The 21,282-nt window shown below is 38.8% G+C and overlaps 1 protein-coding gene across 3 annotated transcripts in view; it reads right to left on the reverse strand.

The window, feature by feature from the left end:
* Positions 1–21,282, reverse strand: part of ntrk3b (neurotrophic tyrosine kinase, receptor, type 3b) — a 209,748-nt gene that overhangs the window by 94,364 nt on the left and 94,102 nt on the right. For 2 of the 3 annotated variants that reach the window (XM_063479731.1, XM_063479725.1), the window contains exons 5-9: positions 10,349–10,503; positions 9,697–9,839; positions 8,122–8,263; positions 1,996–2,295; positions 1,400–1,414 (exon numbers count right to left, since the gene is read on the reverse strand). In XM_063479731.1, coding sequence (XP_063335801.1) covers positions 1,400–1,414; positions 1,996–2,295; positions 8,122–8,263; positions 9,697–9,839; positions 10,349–10,503 — 755 coding nt within the window. The remainder of the gene's footprint in view (positions 1–1,399; positions 1,415–1,995; positions 2,296–8,121; positions 8,264–9,696; positions 9,840–10,348; positions 10,504–21,282) is intronic. The other variant, XM_063479739.1, reaches the window with a different exon arrangement.

The raw sequence follows: 21,282 nt of genomic DNA on the forward strand, positions 1-21,282 counted from the left end.
CATCTCCCTCCAAGCCTTCATCCCTCTCTCCTCTCCTCCCTCTGCCCTCCTCTCTCCTCATCACTGTTAGTATCAGCCAGCCTGTCAGTCTCTTTTGTATGGCTGAACTCCCTCGCGCTCTGCTGCCATAATGTTTCACACTCTAAACACCTCTCCCTCACCTGCCTCCCTCCCAGAAGCTGCGTGACTGTGTGCATGTATAGCAACGTGATGTCGCCGCCTGCCTCATGCAGCTCGCCACAGGGTCAGCATCCATCCGTCTCCATCTCTGGCCATGCTGCAGCTTTATAATACATGCCTGATTAGAAAGAATGGCCTCATATGGAGATGGAAGAAGATGCTGATGAAGGTCAGAGATCAGGCGAGCCCACTTTGTTTAACAGTGAGACGGCCACAACAGCCTGAGGCCAGACAGCACATTGCACACCGGAGATTTATGATGCAGCGAGAGTGGGCCGAAGCCATTGTTCCAGCAATATGACTGCATTTACACTACACTACTTCCCAAACAATCGCACATCAACAGCTAACAGGGTTGGAAATTCACCTGCCTACACTGTTGCTGGTTATTTTTTAAAAACAGAATTATCTATAAGACTATCCTGGGCTCTTTTCTTTTTTTTTTTTTTGTACTTACTGAAGTGTGCCTATTTCAAATGTTTTTATTGTTATTTTCATGCAGCTTCTCAACCCCAAACTGTTTTTTTTTACTATGGGAGGCAATGTCTAGAACAGGCTTGTCAAACATAAGGCTTGTGGGCCAGAATCGGCCTGGGAAAGACTCCAATCCAGTCTACTGGACAGCTTTGAAAAATGTGAAGGAGGGCATAGATTTTGGACTTTTAACTGTATTTTCATCAGCATTTCCTACTGATAAAGTGGTAAATCTGGCCCCAATGAGCAGAAAAACTCACTATGACAGTGCATGTAATGTTTGGGAATGTAGGAGAAAACCCAAAGCTTCTTCTGAAATATCAAATTTCCTGTAATAAAAAAAGGCAGAGAAGTGTCTGCTGAAATTTGATGGCATGAACCACTGAGAGACAGCTGTCCTGGTTTAGAGACCCAACTAACAGTAACATAAGACATGGGTGTGTAAAGAATCACATATTTGTTTAGTGTATAGAATGATCATTAACCATGTAAAATGAAATTGGATTTTTTTTTTACTGGGGGCCATGATTTAAATAAGGAAGATGATAATGCCATCTGACATTAACAACACAATCAGAAAACTGAGTAGCAACACAAAGTGAACAAATTTCTCCACTGTTCCCAAGTCAATTGTGCTTGTCAAACACAAGTAGTGTGTGTGCGCGCACATTTACCAAACAAACAGGAAAAAAACAAAGCTGAACAAAAATTTGACAGGCTTACATTTGAAAATAGACACACTCACCTTCTTCCACCGGGTCTGCAAAAGAGAAGACAGAAGAAGTCACGCTATGTCAATAAATTGACACAAGGTATTAACCTTGCAATATTGACCATAAGGAGAAATTTGCCAGTCTTTGTGGGTTTATTCCCCCTCCCTGTGAACTCAGCATGAACCGCAAGTGAACAATCTACCTGACTGAACTGTGGATGAACCCTGGCGGCTGTAAAGCCAGCAGGGATCAACTGTGCAACCTGTGCCCTGTGAAGGAAGATTTTAATAAAAAGTAAATGCTCCCGACAGAATTTCCAACAGCGACGCAACCTGTGAGTCATACAACAGGTAGTTAAAAAAGAAAAGCAATCCAACAGTGATGCTCACTTCCAAAAAGTGGGCCGAGCCAGCTCTTATGGGAATCAGAGTTACTTGGCAGCATTTTATTCTTTCCTCTTTGATTCTTATTTAAATGCAGAGGAATGAAGAAAGGCAATGCACAAACACTGAGTGCTAGTACCATTTGTATAAAGGCCTTTTTCCCATGCGTTCACTATCAGTGCTGCCAAATGCACATCACTTGCCACCTAGAACGAAATGTCTACAAAAAGTTGTTATCCATTCACCTGGCTCATCGGGGTTCTCGAGGAAGTGACCATACACCGTCTTGGTGACCGTTCCCAGAGCGTTGCTGGCCTCCAGGGTATAGTTGCCATTGTTGATGTGAGTTGGGTTCTGGAAGGTCAGACAGCCCTCAAGATAGTCCTGGTAGAAGTCCATTTCGGTCCGGATGTAGTCATTTTTTATAATTTCCTTCTGTTTGTGGAACCAGCGCAGCTGGGGTTGGGGGTAACCCCGAACCGTGAATTCAATGCAGGTATCAAGCCGCTGCTCAGGCTCAGCCAGTCTCAGGATGACTGGAGGAACTGCAGTGGGAAAAAGAGACATTTGAAACAATGAATGCATACCTACACACATTCACACGTGAAGGAGCAGATCAAAAGTCCTCTTTTGCTTATTAAAATCCTCATCAGTGTGCCTGTTTGGTGTTTGACATAATACAAGTGCTATGTGCTGAGAAATTTCCACAGCCCTTGGGGTGGTGAAAACCTTTCCTAATTCTCTGAATAACCTTAAAAAAAATACAGCAGCATACCAAACAGCGCAGGCTTGTTCTGGGAACAATGACATTTAGCAGGCAGGTTTCTTGCCTGGGAGTGGCAATGAGCCTTTTACTGGGTGCTGCATGTTGCAGAAGTACATTGGATTGGGTGAAGAACGAAATATATAGAAGGTCTCTTCGGGCTTGAAATAAACTGAAAAATTTCCTCTGCGTAAACAAGCACAGAGCTCTGACATGCAGCAACACACCTCTGAATCAACAATGCCGCCAAGCTGAGAGGCACTTTGTCACTTTAATATCATCAGATACATTTCATAAACAATTCAACCACTGATTTGTCTACGTAATGAGTGAATTTTGCTACTGCAGAATTAAAAGGAAATATTTGGCAGTCAGTATTACCTGGCAGTGCCTCTCTGTCACCTCCACCGCTCATACGCACACGCATTCGTGATATCATTGATAAACCTATTTATTCAATTAGATCAGCGTTGCAGGTATGATTTAACGCGGTCATTCAGCCTCACCAGTGAGTCTCCACCTGCAGTTTCACAACCGAGAGTGAGCGGTTTGTCACTGCGATCAAAGAAAGAGATTGCAAAAGAGAGCTGCTTGTCAGATTGTCAACATGTTCCAGAAATTCCCTACCCCGACACTCTCCTAGTGTCAGAAATAGAAAGCTACAAGAATTGACGCTAAGACGGTCAATCTGGCTTTCACACCCACTTCATGCCTTGACTGGCCAGCTGTGCGAAGGTGAGAAAGTAGGCATGGGTTTAAACTTTTCTCTCTTTCTTATTTCTTACACAATCATTTCTGCTATTTTTCATGTGAAACACTGAGGTCAACACTATGGATCTGTTCCAAGAGAGACTGTGTCTTATCTATATCCACGTAGTAATACTGTGTCTGCATCTCTGTGATGGTTGGCCATCCAGTGATGATTTTGGAAGAGCTAAAAACGCATTTGAGCGTAACACAGCTGTAATTGTAAACACTGCAATCATGCTTAATTATTAGCAGTAATACACTGTGACTAATTAATTTGAAATGCCTGCCAGATAAGCTGATAATAAAAGTTACTGTCACTTTCAGCTCTGTCACTGAGAGCTCATGTTTTCAATCCAAATGATCGCCCTTTAAAGACTTGAACAAACTATTTATTGGTGTGTGAAAGCCGTCATTTAAAAAATTGCTTTGGTGACAGACAATAGTGACAATGGAGTCATTCAATTGAACTAAAGGCTACGGCTTGTGTATGTGTGAACGGGATGGTGTGGGGGCGTGTGCAGAGCTGTGATTTTGAGTGCAGCAAGAAAAGAGAACAGATGACAGTAAAGAAACAGAGGAGGAGGAGGAGGAAGGAGTGAGGGTGTCTATAGAACTATACAGCCTAAAGAGAGAAAAAAACAGACAGAGAGGAAGAAAAAGAAATTTTCTTGTTGATGGACAGTTAGGGACTGATCCATTTTCCCCTCAGCTCGGCTGTCAGCCCAGTCTCGGTCAATACAATATAAGTCATTACTGTGCCACATACCAGTCTATAACTACATGGTGTCCTCGTGCCGCTCATACAGATGACAAGCTTTGATAACTACATGCGTTTGATCGGCAAGAACACTGAATACAAGGCTAGTTGTAATGTTATCTAGTGGTAACACTGGTGATGTATTTCAAATGCCATGTTCCAGCCAAACTACAGATACGACATCATGGCTGGCGGTGACAGGGGAGGCAACAGCTTCATGGGACAGATATTGCTTCATAATCCCTCTGGGTTAAAGCCTATTGCGATTAAGTTTAACCTGTTAGAAGCAGCACCTGTACATGTAGAGTCACAGCAGGGATTCAATCACATAATTTCCCCATTAATTATCCTTAATTAGAGATTACGCCCTGCTCTACCTGTACAGCTAATGAGGGAGCAGAGCTACTAATCCAGGTGTAAATTAGTGCCATACTCTTAATAGAGAGCTACACTTTGGCTACAGCACTGAAGGAGGAAAACATGTGAGTCCATGCTGCTGTAGAGCAGCTATTGTTCTACACAGCAAAAGAACAATGTGCCTGCAGAATTTGCATTGTGTTTAATTACGGTTTCACTAAAATAGGGAACTCATCTTTGAATGCAGAGAATGTCACTTGACGGCTGGTAATTTCGCTGTCAATCAGATTACTCCCTAATCAGAGAAGCAGTTTAAGCTATTTTATGACATTTCCAGAGACAATAGGCTGCACAGGGGAGGAAATGTAATTACCATCAGAGCATGTGGTGAAAAATTAATAAGTTAATTTGCAGCACCAGCAGAGTGTCAACAGGAGAAAAAAAAAGCCTGGGGATGTACATCCATAGACTGTCCATGTGGAGGAAGCCCTGAAGACTACATGGTACAAAGTCAATCTGTCATTCTAGCATGGTCCTTAGCAAGCTCTGCTCCAGTAGGGAGTGTTTGAATTGGTGACAAATCTCCCCTGTCCTGTAGCATGATGCATCGCAAACAGCTACAATAGATTGAGTTCTACAAGAGGAGGCTTGCTACAAAGAGAAGGATGTCAGGCACCTTTGATTAATACTGGCTTTGAATACACTCTGTCCCAAATCTGCCCAGGGCCAATCCACTGGGTAAACTTATGTAAGAGCGCAAGTATATACTGTAACTCATGGTTGGGATATTAGAAATACGTTCGAGTGGTTACCAAATCATTGCTTTATCATAGCTGAGGGTGAGACTCCTTTCTCCTTTTCTTTCCACTCAGATCAAGGCAGAGCTTTCATGTGGGCTGGAGGGTATATTCTTGCTAATTAGCTACATCAATTTCACTTGGTTTGTAGCTGTGCAACACCTCATTGCATTCTAAATGTACCTGCATAATTTGGCTGTTCTGCTTGATAAAGAAGTTTTTTTCCCCCTGTTTTAAATTATTCTCTCAGACAGTCAGTGTCATTAATACATGATATATTCTGTCCCCAACATAAGCCCATCAAAGCTGCCATGAAAGACATTTTATGCAAAAGAAAACCACCAAGAATTCTAGGCTCCAAGCATTCATACTGCCCACACTTGATTTAAAGTTTTGATTAAAATGAGGTATTTTATAGAGCAATTTATTATATTTTTGCGTTTTGGCTGATTGAGCATCAGAACAATTCCACATATCTTTGCATTTTTTATTAATCCACAGTGTTCGGCTAAGGAACTCCTTTTTCAAAATGTATAGGCTCATATTACATACATTTACTGCATACATATACATTTTATGCTTACATTTATTCATTATGTCTTAAAAAAGATAATAAGAGCAGTATTACATGTGCTATACACTTATTAGTCGCTACAATTTTACGACTGGCACAGAATTTACTATCACATCGACTATTATGTGCTATAAAGTTTCTGCAATAAAGCTGCAAACAGTTCAAATGCCATTTTATCGCTGATACTTTGAAATTTTCTATCTTTTAGTAAACTGGATTATTAATTGCACCAAATCTTGCAGATTTTTACCAAACCATGACAGTCCCCAGACAAGCTGATGGCCTCCAGTGTAGATAAACCACTTGCACAGTGGTAGGTAACAAGATTTCATTCCAAGTAATCACTAAACCAGCAGGCTTCACTGATTAATGTCTTCAACAACAGAGCAACATAATTCCAAATTTTAAGCATCTGAGTCTTGGTTAGAAGATCCATGACAAGTGAGCAAATAAGATTTAATAACCAAGAAACAACTACCGAGGGACACAATACAAATGTTATGGTGACTTCAGTCAAGTGTTAAGTATTCCTGTTATAGCTGGGTTAATTGGGGTTATTTCCCTCTAACTGAGCAAACAACATGATAGATTAACATTTTTTTCAGCCATGCTAGCAGCATGGCTTTGAGTTCACCACTTGTGTCCACACGAAAATATCTCAACGACTGCTGGAGGGAAGATAATAATTTTTTGCACAAAAAGAGTACTGCTGAATATGATATTTCCCAAATCTTTCATCTTCTGCAATCTTCAGATGGAAATACATTCTGTGATTTCTTAGTTTGCTTTCCCAAACATTCCCATTCTCATCGGATGCTCTTTGTCTTGACAGCTGATTATGGAAAGTTAGCATGCTACCACAGTAACAAAAACAATCAAAAACTGTGAAACGTTGTCAAAACTTTAGCAGGTTAAAGTTAGCTGCCAAAGGTTGAAGGCTCTTATACCATGTTTTCATCTAGTATTGACATGTTATCTCTATGTAGAGAAATTATCTGGATTCCAGCATTTGATTCATGGCTCTTTACATTACAACTTATATTCTGTATGTTGACTGACTTTACGGATTTTAATTATCTGCTAATCCTTATTATTTACAACCATATGCATTTCTGAAAAAGCATAAAGCTGATTATGGTTAGACAATTTTTTTTTTCGCAAATACATTTCCTCTTCTGCTCTCCACACAGACTGTTTAACGGCATACAAACCCTCTACTCAAGTGTTATTGGTCAAAATTACTCAGACTAGTGGACTAAAAACATAAATAAGGAAGCTTAAGGTACTATTTTTTTTTTACACCTTGCCTACAGATTCTGTATATTCATATGCAGATATCTGCTTATTGAGATTGCACCGCTGTCTCTCGCAGGTGTACAGAATGGGTTTGTTGCAGTGTTGTATTAAGATTTGCCCAATGCAAGATTAAAACAGCACTGCCTGTTACCCCATGCATGTGTCGTTCTTAATATGCGAAATATGGGAGGCAGATAATTGATTGGATCAGGAGTTAATCAGATGTTGTGACCCCATTTAAACTGTAGTGAAAACAATAACCAATATGGCAGAAATTCTGGCATGGTTAGGTGACCTGTCAACTTACAGGGTAGATTTGATTTCCTAAGAGAAGAGGCCATGCTTCACAGAATACTTCTACATTTGGCTTAGATCCGAACACAGTGAGAGCCTGAACACCTCCAATTTTTGGACAAAACTTCAAGCATTTGTTTCAGTTATTCAATTAAATGATCTGGCTACAGATCCTAATAACTGAAAATGAAAATTAGTCAGCATAAAAGAAAGTCAGCATGTCTTTTCACTGTAACAACACATTTTCCTTAACATTTGACATAAAATCACCCAACTCAGAGCTTAACTGCAAATTGAAAGCAAAGGCTTAAAAAAACAGAATTAAAACAGCCCCTGTCCTTCTTTTTTTGTTAATTGCTCTATGTTCTTGTTGTCATTGTTTACTGGTAATATTTTTCCACAGTGTGCACACAGTATATTCATCTTTTTTAAATAAAAACTGAATGCAGTTGTGATTCTTAATGTCCCACCATTAACCTCGATGATATTAAACATAAACAGCCATGCAGATTAGGATATTAGTCAAACTAATTAGTCATAATAGGCAACTATTTTATTACAACATACTTACCTTCACTTAATATGGGCAGCATTAATATAGACTATGAATGGCAAAGCACTACAAAGCTTTACTTAGTAAGGCAATAATTTTCTCTTTATGCAATAATGCAAATGTGCATAAATAAATGTGTCAGTGTGTTTACAGTGGGGCTAAAAGTCTCCTGCTACAGTGCCTGGACGGAGTTTCAATAGTATTTAAATCACAGGAAAAGTCCAACTTACACTGTACATTGAGCTGGATGGAAGAATTGGTCATCCCCACCACGTTCTCTGCGATGCAGGTCAGCTGGAAGTTGTTGTCATCTCGGCTGATGTTGAAAAGAGTGAGGTTGATAGAGTGGATGTTGGGCCAATATACGTTTGACTAAGGGAAAAGTGTGAGAGGCACAGAGAAAACAGAGGCATTTAGGTACCTGAAGGATATACTGTATAGCAAATACCATTATACCAGTGGGTTTTAAATCTTTAATTACTTAATTAAAATGAAAGTTAATTATTCATTAGTTAAATTCCTGTGGAGGGAAACGTAATAAAGTCAAGGACTACTTGATACCTGTGGGAATTAATCACTTCCCTGTCTGATTTCACTGGCATAGATCTAGCATGGCAGGAAGAATGTAAAGAGCAATATTATCAAATTTTGCAGTACCTGGACTAATTACCACCCTGCTTTTCACCATTAGGAATCTAATGGTGAAATGCAATCATACTTCCTTTCTTGCTTTTAGTTGTTCAGGCTCTTACTCCCAAACACTTCACTCATCCCGATACAGCATCCTTCTACCCTAAAACATCAAGCCTGAGGCTGAAGTAGCTTTCATCTGTAAAGTCACTGCAAGCATTAAAGACACAGATGACAAATACAGTCACACAGCAATTTCAGAGACTCCTGTTCTTTTCTTCTTGCTGTTTATCTCTGCAGTTGTTATTGCTGCAACGTCCCTGGGGCCTTTCTCGGGGAGCGAGATTAGTGGGTTAACAGGCTCACCGTGGGTTCAACCCAGGTCTCTCTGTCACAAAAAAGTTGTTTGTTTTGAGCAATTTATATTTTTTCCCCCCAAATCTGATAACCTTTACTACACATCTAATCACAGAATCATAGGTTAATCTTGGATCTGGTAAAAACAAAAAGTCTATCCACATAGTAAATAGTTTTAGGTTTCCCTATCAACATCATCTAAATGCAAAGACATTATTAGCAGTGAACCAATCAGATTGTTAAACTTGTTCCTGTTTCTTTGTTATACATGGAATATATAGAAAATTGTAGATGATTTATCTTGAGCCTATTTCTTTTGGTTCTTCAGCACTTGCTTAAAATTTATCTGAAACTTCTGTCAGGGCAATGAGTCTTAGAGCTTAATCCTACAAGAGTGTGCGCTTACTGACACCTCAATTTACCACTGAGGCCTTTCAAGGTGAACTACATACTTGAACTAATTTTGTGTTACAAGTAATTTATGAATCTGAAGCTCCGATGTGCATAAAATACAATATAAACACCAATAATTAAAGTATAGAAAATGTAAAATCACAGTTTAGTGCAATGCAAAACAAAATATGAGGTGTAGCAGTGAAGGAGAAATCAATCATTAGATTGTGTTCAAAGAATTAAGTTATCATAATGAGAATTAACAGGATTATTTCAGCTTAATAACTGTATATTAGCCTGAAGCTATGTTTGAAAATCAGGCAAAAAGAAAAACATTGCTAAAATTTGCTGGTGCAAGGCAATGTAATTAATTAAAAAAAAATCTTTAATATGTTTGCTGTTTTTAGTATATATGCATGTCTAACCAGGTGTGTGTTGATGGAATGCAGGCCGCTGACAGTCCAGTCTACTTCAGGCAGCGGTGATCCGGATCCGTTACAGCTCACAGTCACATTGTCACCCTCCATCACCAAAACACTGCTGTGGCTCACACTGATCTCTGGTAAGTCTGAAAACATACACGTATACACACGTTACTGCACGCCTGTCGCCATCAGTGTCTACATACTTTCACACCAAATCAATTAATCACTTTTCATTAATGTAATAAAATTAGTACAAAGGAAGCAGCGGGACACACATCCAGATACAAACACTCACACGCTTGCACAGTGTCACAGGGATGAGTCACCGCCAGGAGATAATACTGCAGAGACTTCACCCATCTTTCAGAATCAACACACTGCTCCTCACATCAGATTCACCCTCTGAACTCTGTCACACCCCCTCCCTTTCCTGTCTCAACTACTCTCCTTGCTTCTCTTCTCATTCCTCTACTTCACCTTTAACCCCTCCCTTCCTTCCCCTGCTTTCGTGTTGCTTTGTCGTCAGCCAATCTTCTTTTTTCTGCCTTACTCCTCTTCTTACCACCCCTCCTCTGCTGCTTCTTCTTTCTTTTTATTTTTTTTCTCCTTTCTAATCACAGACCTCACCTTTCCCTCCTCCTCTTACACTTACCACAGTTGTGGATGTACATGTTCTCCAGTCGTATCTTGGAGGCTCCATTCCTGCAGTACAACTGCTGTGTGTTAAGCTTTGCTTCTCCTCTTTGATGCCACAACTGGATCCAACGGATGTCACAGCCGCAGTCGAACACCACACCATCCAGACGCCTTAAAAATAAGCATAATTAATATCAGTAACAGACGGAATAAAACACACGGTGAGCAGTTACAGCAATATTACAACAACATAAAGAGCCTTAACAACAACATGAAAACAAAAAATGTATTATTACACAAATAGCAGCTAATGTTGCTAAACCTATAACTGACATGACTTCCTACAAGTTTTTTCACATGTGATTTCCAATGAAAATAGCAGCAGTACCAGAAACAAAGAATATATAGCATGCATCTTCCGAATATATTAAAATACACCAAGTGTACTTCACAGAAACACAGATGTATCCTTAAACAACTTTACAACTATTACACTCAGAGACAGACAAATGTAATTATCACAGCAGTACAACTGAATTATCTGCAGTGGCTTCGTGCTAAAATGGTAGCCTGCTGTTCAGGAGTGAAGTAAAATATTTTTAGAAGTGTGAACAAACCAGAGGTGTTTAAGGTGTTTTAGTCAGGCAGTGCAAGCACAGGAAGCCCAAATGTTGCGCATATTTTAAAATCATTCTATATAGATAGAAGTTTGCACATGCAATACGAAACACTAACAGCCAAAAACAAATGCTACAAAAATAACTAACTATAATTTTAGCAGTCATTGTTTGTGCTTGTGGGTTATATTAAAAAAAAAAATCTATGTAGGGTAGGAAAGAGTTAGACATATTCCAGAAAGTAATCATTTTAAAAATCAATGGTAAACCTTCAGTTCCTGTCACCGGAGGTAAAACGCATTACTGCCAAGCTCTGCATGAGCAACAAGGCTTGAGGCAATACAACTGTATGCAAGGAAAACGAGAGGAACATTTTTACCACAATCTCAATCTAATCAGCAAGCAAATTAACATCAATCACAGATCAATTGATAGCGACTGATCAAACAATATCCACCACAGATGTACCTTTTCTAATGTTTTGTAAAAGTCAAATTAATTTGAGTCAGCAGACAAGAGGAAAAACAACCAATGGCTGTACTGAAGGATTCAAATGTGAGGAGGTCAAAGGTCAGAGCAGTGTTCCGGCTATCAGTCTCAGGCTGCATTAGCGTCAGACAGGTATCACGAGGTTCCACTGTGCATACGTTTCAGTCTCACAGACGGGTGCACCAAAGGGCCACATTATTCAACACTGTATGCCACCTCTGCATTTTGCATATGTCCAATTTGGAAGCTGTGATTGGTCAATTTAGTCAAGATGAATGCCTGTCCAAATGCCCTTGACAAAGGTCAATAAGATATTGCAGAAAGCATGAATAATGTATGGACTATGTCTACCACTCAGTATAAAGTAATGAGAATAGATTCCCACAGGTGGATCTCAGTTATTATCACCTGCCCACTGGATCTTATACTGTATCACTATATGTCACTATGTGACAGCTAACTCACCGAGCCCACTGGTCCTTCCACCGCACCAGTCCACTGTAAACTTAATTTCCCTTTAATTACAGCAGCAGAAAACCTATTCAAGATATTAACACTTATTAGCAGTAAACATATATAATTATATTTGACATTTAGTCACTCACATTTTTATCATTATACTTTCACCTATAAAAAAAATGCTAGACGGGCTATTTTTTTTCCAATGTGTGATAAAGTAAGAGTGAGAAAGGCCACAGGTGAATTAATTCATTTAATACTGTACAATGCTGCCAAGCTTTGTTGTTGAGAAAAGTCAAATACTTAAAATTTACGAACTAATAATGTCACTTTCATTACAGTTATTAATTTGATTATTAACTGATATTCCAAATCAATATTTTAGTGTATTTTATAAAATACCACTGTTGAGGTGTTTAATAACATGTTAAGATTTACCCACTACTACCACGGATGGCTGCTGGTTACATTTACCATTGCAGGTGTACCTTTTTTGTTTTTTCTTGATTCAATTTCTATGTGGAACGTTTGAAGGGAAGATTAAGTTGCAGGATTTTTATCACTTATATATTCAGCTAAAAAAAAAATAAAAAAATAGTACCAAATATATATTCATTCTAGAAAACTGCTATGCTTATGAAAGAGCCTTCATCTGGTTCCCTTCCAATATGAAAAACTGCAATAAAAAGGAACTTATAGGATATTCCTACATTTTACCACTGCAGGTTTGCTCTCAGGTAACATCTCGAGCAGAAAATCTATCTTTCTTACTGAAGCGATAAGACAAAGCACTCAAACTAAGATGCCAAGAAGATTATAAATAAAATTAAATTGATTGTATTCACTTAGATGTTGATCTTCGTTTGCTGTAAGATGTTTTATTTAATGGTGCTTTTCTTCCAACAAAATTACTTTAGAAAAATTCAACAGCTTATAAAGCCAATTCTAAACTCTAAGGACAATAACCGCCTCAGAACCATAATTCGAACTGTAATACAAACCATAGCTCAGATTTCTTTTCAGGACACATTTAGGGAAAGACAGGTACCTCCCCACATCATGGTGCTGAGGAGAATTTCAAGGTTAAAGGTTTTCATTTAACGCTGAGCAAGCTGAACCACAAGGGATCAAAGCTCACCAGAGTAGGGCGGCCGAGGCTTTCCCTCTTGTACTGTAATTATGGTCATTATTAACAAGAACCACCACCTCAAGACATTACCCACTATTCCTCTGGGTAAAGCTGATCGGCGCCTGTACAGATACAGCTGAAAAATGAGGGATGTCAAACCTAAATGGGAAAGCAGAAACCCGGCATTTCAAATGTGTGCCCAGCCTGTGCACTACAGTAACAAAGAACCATTTGAGTTTAGAGTGCTCCCATCTAAACAAGCAATAAGACAACAGGAAAAAAAAAAGAAAGCAAACTGACAGCTGGAAGCTGATACATGTCTGAAGGAGAGCAGATTAGACTTAGAAAAGAACAAAAGCAAACAGCAGTGTGACCCCAGATATAGAGAGCTAACAGCATGGCGTTTCCTTCAAGCTGGCTAACGATCCACCCTGCTACTCCAGAGAGGAGGTAATGATCACCACCGGAGGCTGTTTTTCTGGGAAATGTACACACAGGTGCTTTAGCTGAGGAGCCGTGGATCACAAGCAATGATAAGCCATATACTGCATTGTTGTTCGCATGCTTTGATCTCAGCTTGAATGCACTGCTTCCTCTCCTTTTACTGGAGGAATTATTTTAAGTTTTTAAATCCTATGTATTTAATAAATCGCCTTATTTGGCTTATTTTTACCACAGTGCTGAGCTGCCGGGTTTGACTAGGTGTTGTTGTTCCTGGCTTTGTGGTAATTCAGTACAAAGATGTTAGTCTATAAATGCTTGGGTTACCGGTTTAACTGGCTTTTGCTTACTTCAGCTACAGATGTTAATGTCTCCAAGAAGAAATGCAATATTTAGCTGACTTCTAGCTAAACCACTTTACTGATAACAAAATAAAATGACTGAGTGGAGGATAGTATGAGGGTATTTACGGTAACAGTTATTGGCTTTTGGATGCCTTTTTACCATAAAAAGGTAAACTGTTACAAGACATGCCAAACAATGACCCTAAAACTTTTTTTTTTTGTCTTACCGGACGCAAACATGTAGGACTAACATACCTAGCTCTGTTATATCTCAAGTCAGCATGAATACTGCTGCATACAGTGCAGTGTAGCCATCACCTCCAAACACTCGAGTACAGAACACTGTACTCCTCAGTGGTTAGTATCTTGGCTACATAGTAGAAAACAAGCGACAAAAAGTATTTGGTCAGTAGGAGGAAGATAATATCTTAATGCCACTCATCACTTGTTTTTTGTTTGTTTGTTTTGTTAACAAGGCCTTGTATTGTTCATGTACTGCATTTTGGTATTGTTTAGTGCGTGTGCAAGATGGTGGTGTTGATTCATTTAAGGAATCTAGTGAAATGTAGCAACGCAGTTTTTGAGTCATTTCAAGTGATTTTTGCCATATATCAGAAAAATTACATTATAATGTACAGCATAGTATACTGAATCTAGAGTATACTAAATGAAGTATCTAATATGAGATGGAGTGTTACTTTTATTTCCATAAAAGTAGCTGTAAGTATGCTAGGTTACCTCAGAAAAGCATTTTTCATCAGCTGTGTGAATGTTATTATGCAGCATTGTTTTTTTTTTTGGCTCAGTATCCAGCAAATCAACCAAAGCTAGCAACTGTATGTATAATTTACTTGAGAAGCAGCTCTTAGCAGTTCTTAGATAATTCTTATACATTCACATTTTTCACACTTCAGAGACATTCACGTAGAGCAAAACTATGCGTAAAGAGTGCAGGGAGGAAAACAAGAGTGCTTGAGATGTTTACGATGCTGTGCCAAGAATAGCAGTGGAATGAAGACTGGATTTCAACACAGATGCTCTTTTGCATGGATTAACAACAAGGATGCAACATGTAGCTTAAGCTACAGTCTCCTAGAATGACATAAATTAAGCTTTCATGCATTAAACACACATTAAACTTGCTTTAAGTTTTAAACCTCCTGGTTATCATGGTATCATGTACTGTACTAGAAGCAAAAGTTTGGCAGGCTTTTTGCTTTTATTATATAATAAATGGCCTTTATTTATTGATTTTTGGTAACATTATTCTGATTTTTGGTCTCTAATTTTCATGCAGAGCATTTGTTGCTGTTGTTTTTCTGCACATCACTTCACATAGATCACTTGTCAATCAAACTGTGTGGTGAGTATTGTCATTATTATTGTTATTATTACAGCATGGAAAAGAGATAATCGAGCTGTCATGCCATCAGATTGGATAGTCTTGAAGAAGTTGACTGACAAACAGACGTCTATTCAAAAGCACTGGGTTCAGTAAATAGATGTTGTATGAACTGGTCTCAAATCAGCAGTGCACTGTTTGTTGACCTCAGCAAAAATGTCTTCTTGTGTAGCAGAAAGTGGATAAAGTCTTGACACAGGGTAGTATAAAGTATTCAGGGAGAATAAATGTCAAAAGATGAAAAAATGAACAGTCGACTCAAACAAAGTCAGATTTACAACAAGCATTTTCCCCTGAACACTTGCTTTTAGCACACTCTGCTAAGTGTGCATCATCGTTTCTTCACACTCCTGTTTGCTGCTGGACCGCTTCCATCATTCTCACGCTGCATCTTTTGCTTATGTCATGGATAAAGTGGCACGCTGCGAATAAATAAATCACTGTTTTGTCTCGTCATTGCTTTTCTTTAAAGTTGCACTGATCTGGTCAGTCAGTGTCCCTGCAGCTTTTCTCTCGCTGCCTTACCCTTTTATTTTCTTTTTCAAGCCACTAAGGGATAATTTGTCTCAAGAGACAAACCTGATTTTGGCTTATCGACAACACCTCCTGCACAGCAATCGTGGATAGGAGTGGGGACACCCGAGACATGTCAGGGAAGGCTACACGTAGGAAAAATGGACAAAGTGAGCAAGAGCTTAAGGTGTTTTTCCCAGTTTCAGTTGGGGTTCTTTTTATTCTTCAGGTGCTATTTTCATGAAATGCTTTAAAAATGTTTTATGATTGTAGTATTTGTGGTGAAAGATGTATGCAATACCCCTTTATAGGCTGGCATCTATATAGTACTGTCATTACTGTCATTTGCTTTAATGGATAGCTCTTATTTTACTACCTGTAGCCTGAACACTTCTATGCTTACTATTCCAGTACACCCTCTTAAAATAATGTTGTTTTGACTGCCAGAATCCATGCCTTCTTTGCACCTGCTTTGCCTAATATGCTTAAAGAGCAACCAGACAGAGACTGCTTTGACAACCCACAGCAAATGTATATTTTCATTTTTATATTATTTCCAGCTGTTTTTAGTAATAAAGATCTTCAGTGGTTCACTGGTGTAACAAATGAAGTACTTCAAAGGAGCAACCAAATGAGTAAATAGGCAACTATATTGCTTACAACTTTACTGTATCATATAATTACACTATCTGCTTTAAGTCATCATAATAAACAGGGAAATTATTCTGCTCATTTCACACAGCACATTTTCATTCTTGGGCTCTATTAGAGTAGCCTTACATGAGTCACAGTTCAGACACTCCTCATTTAGTTTATATTGAGCTTTGGTGTAGCTCTGCCACTCGACATGGAGTTTTAGCTCCTCCCCCTCAGTCAGATTAAGCATGTTCTGACATCAACAGGAAAATTTATATTTTCTTTCTCTCATTTTAGCAACCCACAAAACTTACACCCAACATCTGCCACAAAGTGAGAAAGTCTGATAGAATAAATTAGAATTTTGTAGCTTTACCAATGTGTAACAATTTTGACATCAGAGAATGCAAATTAGTAACAAAATATTGACACTTAATGCTCAGAGAAATAAATTAGAATGACAGATCTAAATATAAATCATTAACAACAAATCTGTTGCTTATTATGCCAGTGAACAACTGATAAAATAAGCAAATTATTAGCTTATCTTTACCACCCAATCCCTCCTAGACACTCACTATTTGGAAAAACACAACTAGGCCAGCATTTTTGAATTAACACATGGCAGGCCATTTTGTAAGTGTTGTTTACAGGGCACAAAAACACTGTTTGGGAAGAGAATGGAAGCTGAAAGGGAAAAAAATCTGAAATAAATTAAACCCTTAACATTCAACCTCAATGTTACTAAAAACAACTAAAAGCTTAGAAGCATTTTGTTTGTTTGACTCAGTTTAAAGTGAAAACTGTGATTTAACAAGTGCGTGCCCCTATGGTGAAAAGGCAGGAAATGATTGTTTTATTTTTGTGCACATTTGATTATAATTAAGGAACTATTGTTGCAGAGTTACTGGTATCCTGGAATAGTTTATACCCCTTGAATCATGATGCTTTATCATTTCAAGGAATATATGCTTTTTCAAATTTCATTGAGAATCGTGTTGATGACACTAAAAATACAGCACCACAATTTAGCAGCACCAGTGTTAAGGGGTTAGGTTTGGGCTCTACTATTTTGCAGTTTGTTACATTCTCCCGAAACTCAGAAATAGGTTTTGGTCTTTTCTGCTTCTTGTGAATTTTTTAGACACACAGACTGGTGAATGAGCAGACTTTGATACTAGCTGTTTTCAGATTCCTCAACTGAAAATCTTTATGTGATTCCCTTAAAACCTGAGCTTGAGGTGTGACCCTGAAAACACGATTTGTGACATCACGCCTTATTCAGAAATCCTCAGAACTTTCCCAACTCTAATATTAAAAATTGCACCATGTATATTTTCATATTTGTGTACTGATACACAGATTTTTCACTGAGGGTGAATCCATCTAAACAATTTTAACTTAGACACAAAATATGATTCAAAGCTGAACATGTCCATCTATTACCAAACATCCATGAAGGGAACCTTTAATATTATGTATTTAGCTTTTAATTCAATTTTAACTTACTGGCTTTAATCAAACCTCGCTACATACCTTAAGTGTGCATCATCACAGATATGGTGGAAGGTAAACATACAGATAACCAGTATACATTGAAATAACTATTTCGACTACCATAAATGTAAAGTGCATTTTATATGAATCTATCACACAGTCATACCTAAAGTCAGAGCAATCGCGTCAAGTGTCATGCTGCCCTGGGATTGTTTCCTGTACACCATTACAATTACTCACATTTTAATAAATTCTATGTCATGTAAAAGTGGTTGGGCTTTCAGTTTTTAGGTATTCATGTATCTGACAGTTTTCTTCACTGTATGTGGGGTAGGGTAATTATTGCACAGGTGTAAACACACACTCGTGAGATTGGTATGACTATTTAAATGTTTAAGTGGGCCAGTTATGCTCATTCAGATCCATATTTTTATTCTTGGACTTTACTAGAGGAGATTTGCATATTTCACAGCTCAAAATAATTCATATTTTTCACTTTTATTCATCATTTTATTAACATACTGGGAATTGATTGATTGAATTGAGGAACTGCACCATCTGAAACAATGTTAATCATTTTAGTTTCCTTCCCTTTAAAGCCACCCTGCCTTTAAGCCAACTATCTTGAGATTGGCTGCTTTTCCCAAACAGAAGGTTGACTAGTGTAGGGCTTGCTGCTCAAAGCCAGATCGGTGTACCTGATATCCCCTCTCAGTAACATCACACAGAGCCAAGTGTAGAAAAAATAAATCTCAGAAACCAAGTGGTTATTATAGTATGAAAAGGGAGATTTGGCCCACAGGCATAACTTGTACATATGCTCTTCTCATTTTTGAAACTTTGGCCATTGTAACAGAATATGATGGAAAATATGGAAAAAGCACAATAGATCCACATAACCTAAACTGGTTTTGATGTAGGTAAGCATACAAAGCGTGCTACAGGTGATAAAGTAAATTTCCTCCAGCTGTCCTGTGTCAAACTAAGAGATTAAGCCAAACTAAAAGATGACCCTAAGACAGTAAAGACATCATCTGGTGTGACAGAGTTTTTTCAGCCAAGTGTTAAGTGTCTTTATGCCCCACCAGTAGTTCAGAGGTATTGTTTTAAAAGGGAAAGGCCTTGTATTTTAAATTTTTACTCGTGGCTGCTTTCACAAAGATCTGTGTTGACAACTTGACACGTTTTCTTCCCTCTGCACAGATTGTACCCAGCAGTCTGAGTTTCAGAGCATGTGGTGACCTCTTGAAAGTCTAGGCCACTGCTGCCCCCAGTCAAGTCTTTTCCACCACATTTAACATTTTAATACTCCTTTACCCTCATGTGAGTCAGTCTTTGATGTTTCTGAAAAGTCCATGTAAATGTCATGCATTTAAGTAAGTCTGTCCTGAGTGCAACTAGGTCCTAATAAAACGAAGGTTAAACTTTAGCAATTTACCTGTCATGCTGCTCTTGGGAATTCGGCATTTAATTCTTTCTAATCACCTGGCAGTCATATCACAAGATTACCAGTTTGATCCATTCATACTTCACACATACTCAAAGAAAATTCCATTTTGCAGCGAGAGGTTTGAATGTTTGACTTTGCGTCGGCCGCTGCTTCCCTGAGAGTTGGGATTAAAGAGCCGCTAACAGAATAAAGGGATTCGAGAGGCGCGTTGCCTCAGGCAGATCGCGTCAGTTGCTAAAGAAGAAGAATATTTGCAGCCGTTGTATGGCTTATGATTGGCTGGGTTTGCACCACATCGCAGTAGCTCCAGTCCTTTGGCTAAAGGGCACACAGACAAAAAGGCAGAGCCGATTATCTGTGTCTCATCCAGAGGCAGCACGCGGCAGACATCCATTGTATGGCTTCAATGTGATGTTGAAGCCTTTCACAGGAGTCACAAAAGACTTGAGATTATTGAGATTTCCCTGATAGTATTGCCATTGTTACTGATATTACGATATTGCAAGGAGTGTGAAATATCTGTGCAACCAACCTGCAAAACAAAGTAACTGTTTTAGAGTTACACTTTAGTGGGTTTGATAAGAAGTGTTTGATAAGAGTAAACACACTGAATGATAGCAACTCCTTCACCCTCTTCAGTTTTCAATGTTGTCTCATTGTAATGGGTCCACTGTAATAATTAGTGAATGAGGTGCAGGTTCAACGTATCTGAACCACAGCAAGCTACTGAAAATTTAGAGGGTGTTTGAGGTTAACAGGAGTCATGCCTCCATGTTAAAGCAGCTGTTGCGCACCACTTTCTACTGACGGAAACATGCTTTACACCAGTTTAATTATGTGTAAAGCAGCACTCAGAAGCAGGAAATGCAGCGTTTAATTCCAAACTTGGCCAATCAGTGCTCCTTTGATGAAACTGTGTGTTGCTTAATGGTGTTGTCAGTGAGTACTTTTATCGCCTTTTTTGTATCACCTTCCTGGTCAGCGTTTGATCTGTATTAATTAAATTCTTTTTTAAAAAACTGTTATTTGCACGTGCCATGTGGTACGCATCATTTTCCCCCTTTATTCTCATTCACAACAACTTGTGAAAGCAATTAGAGCAATGCTTTAAGTAGCAGTAATGATACATACCATGAATTAACCAACAGAGACACTGTTATTTTAAAGCTTGTAAAGGACTTCCAGGCTTAAATTAAACCATTTGCACATTTCCTATTCATTGCAGGTCACTGTCACCACTGTGTTGCAGCTTTGAAATTGGTTCACTTTCATTGTTAAAAAAAAAGAATGAAATATAATTACAATAACAGTGCCTAGAGTGACTGAGATAACACGGTTTAGCGACACCGTCGTGGCAAAGGGCCACGCTCTCCTTTCGTCACATAAAACGGAAATTATTTCAGCTGGTTTGATCTTCCTCTATTTACATAATATCAGTGTGGTTGAGCAGCACGGGTGGGCATTTATCATTGATACTGCATTTTGAAATATTCTAATAATTAAAGGCAATAGCTGTCCGGTGAGCAGGATTCATTTGGCATGATTGAATGATTGGCACTTTCCAAGCCAATTTGGTTTCGGGTGACCATACAGACACGGTAAAGAGAGTAATGATGTCAGGGACATGTCGCCGACTCATGATAGAGTGACTCATTTCCTATTAGCAAGGCCTGATTCCACATGGTTTCCTTTTTGCATAACGCCTCGACCCACGTCTGTGCCGCCACGCCACTTCGACTGACACCTCTTAACTAAACACACAAAATGGAATAGACATAAGCCCTCACTCCTCATCAGCATTCAGTAGAAACACAGGCATCACCCTGGCCCTGCTTTTCATGTAGGAAAACAAAGACACCATTTGTACGCATCTAGAATGGTTGCTTAAGAAGAAATAGGATTGCACATCAGAGCAAATCGTGCCCTGTGAGCTGTAACAGTGATTTGGTTCAGGAAGAAACTGAGCTTACTAT

This window comes from Pelmatolapia mariae, linkage group LG1 (assembly GCF_036321145.2).
Source record: "Pelmatolapia mariae isolate MD_Pm_ZW linkage group LG1, Pm_UMD_F_2, whole genome shotgun sequence".
NCBI lineage: Eukaryota > Metazoa > Chordata > Actinopteri > Cichliformes > Cichlidae > Pelmatolapia > Pelmatolapia mariae.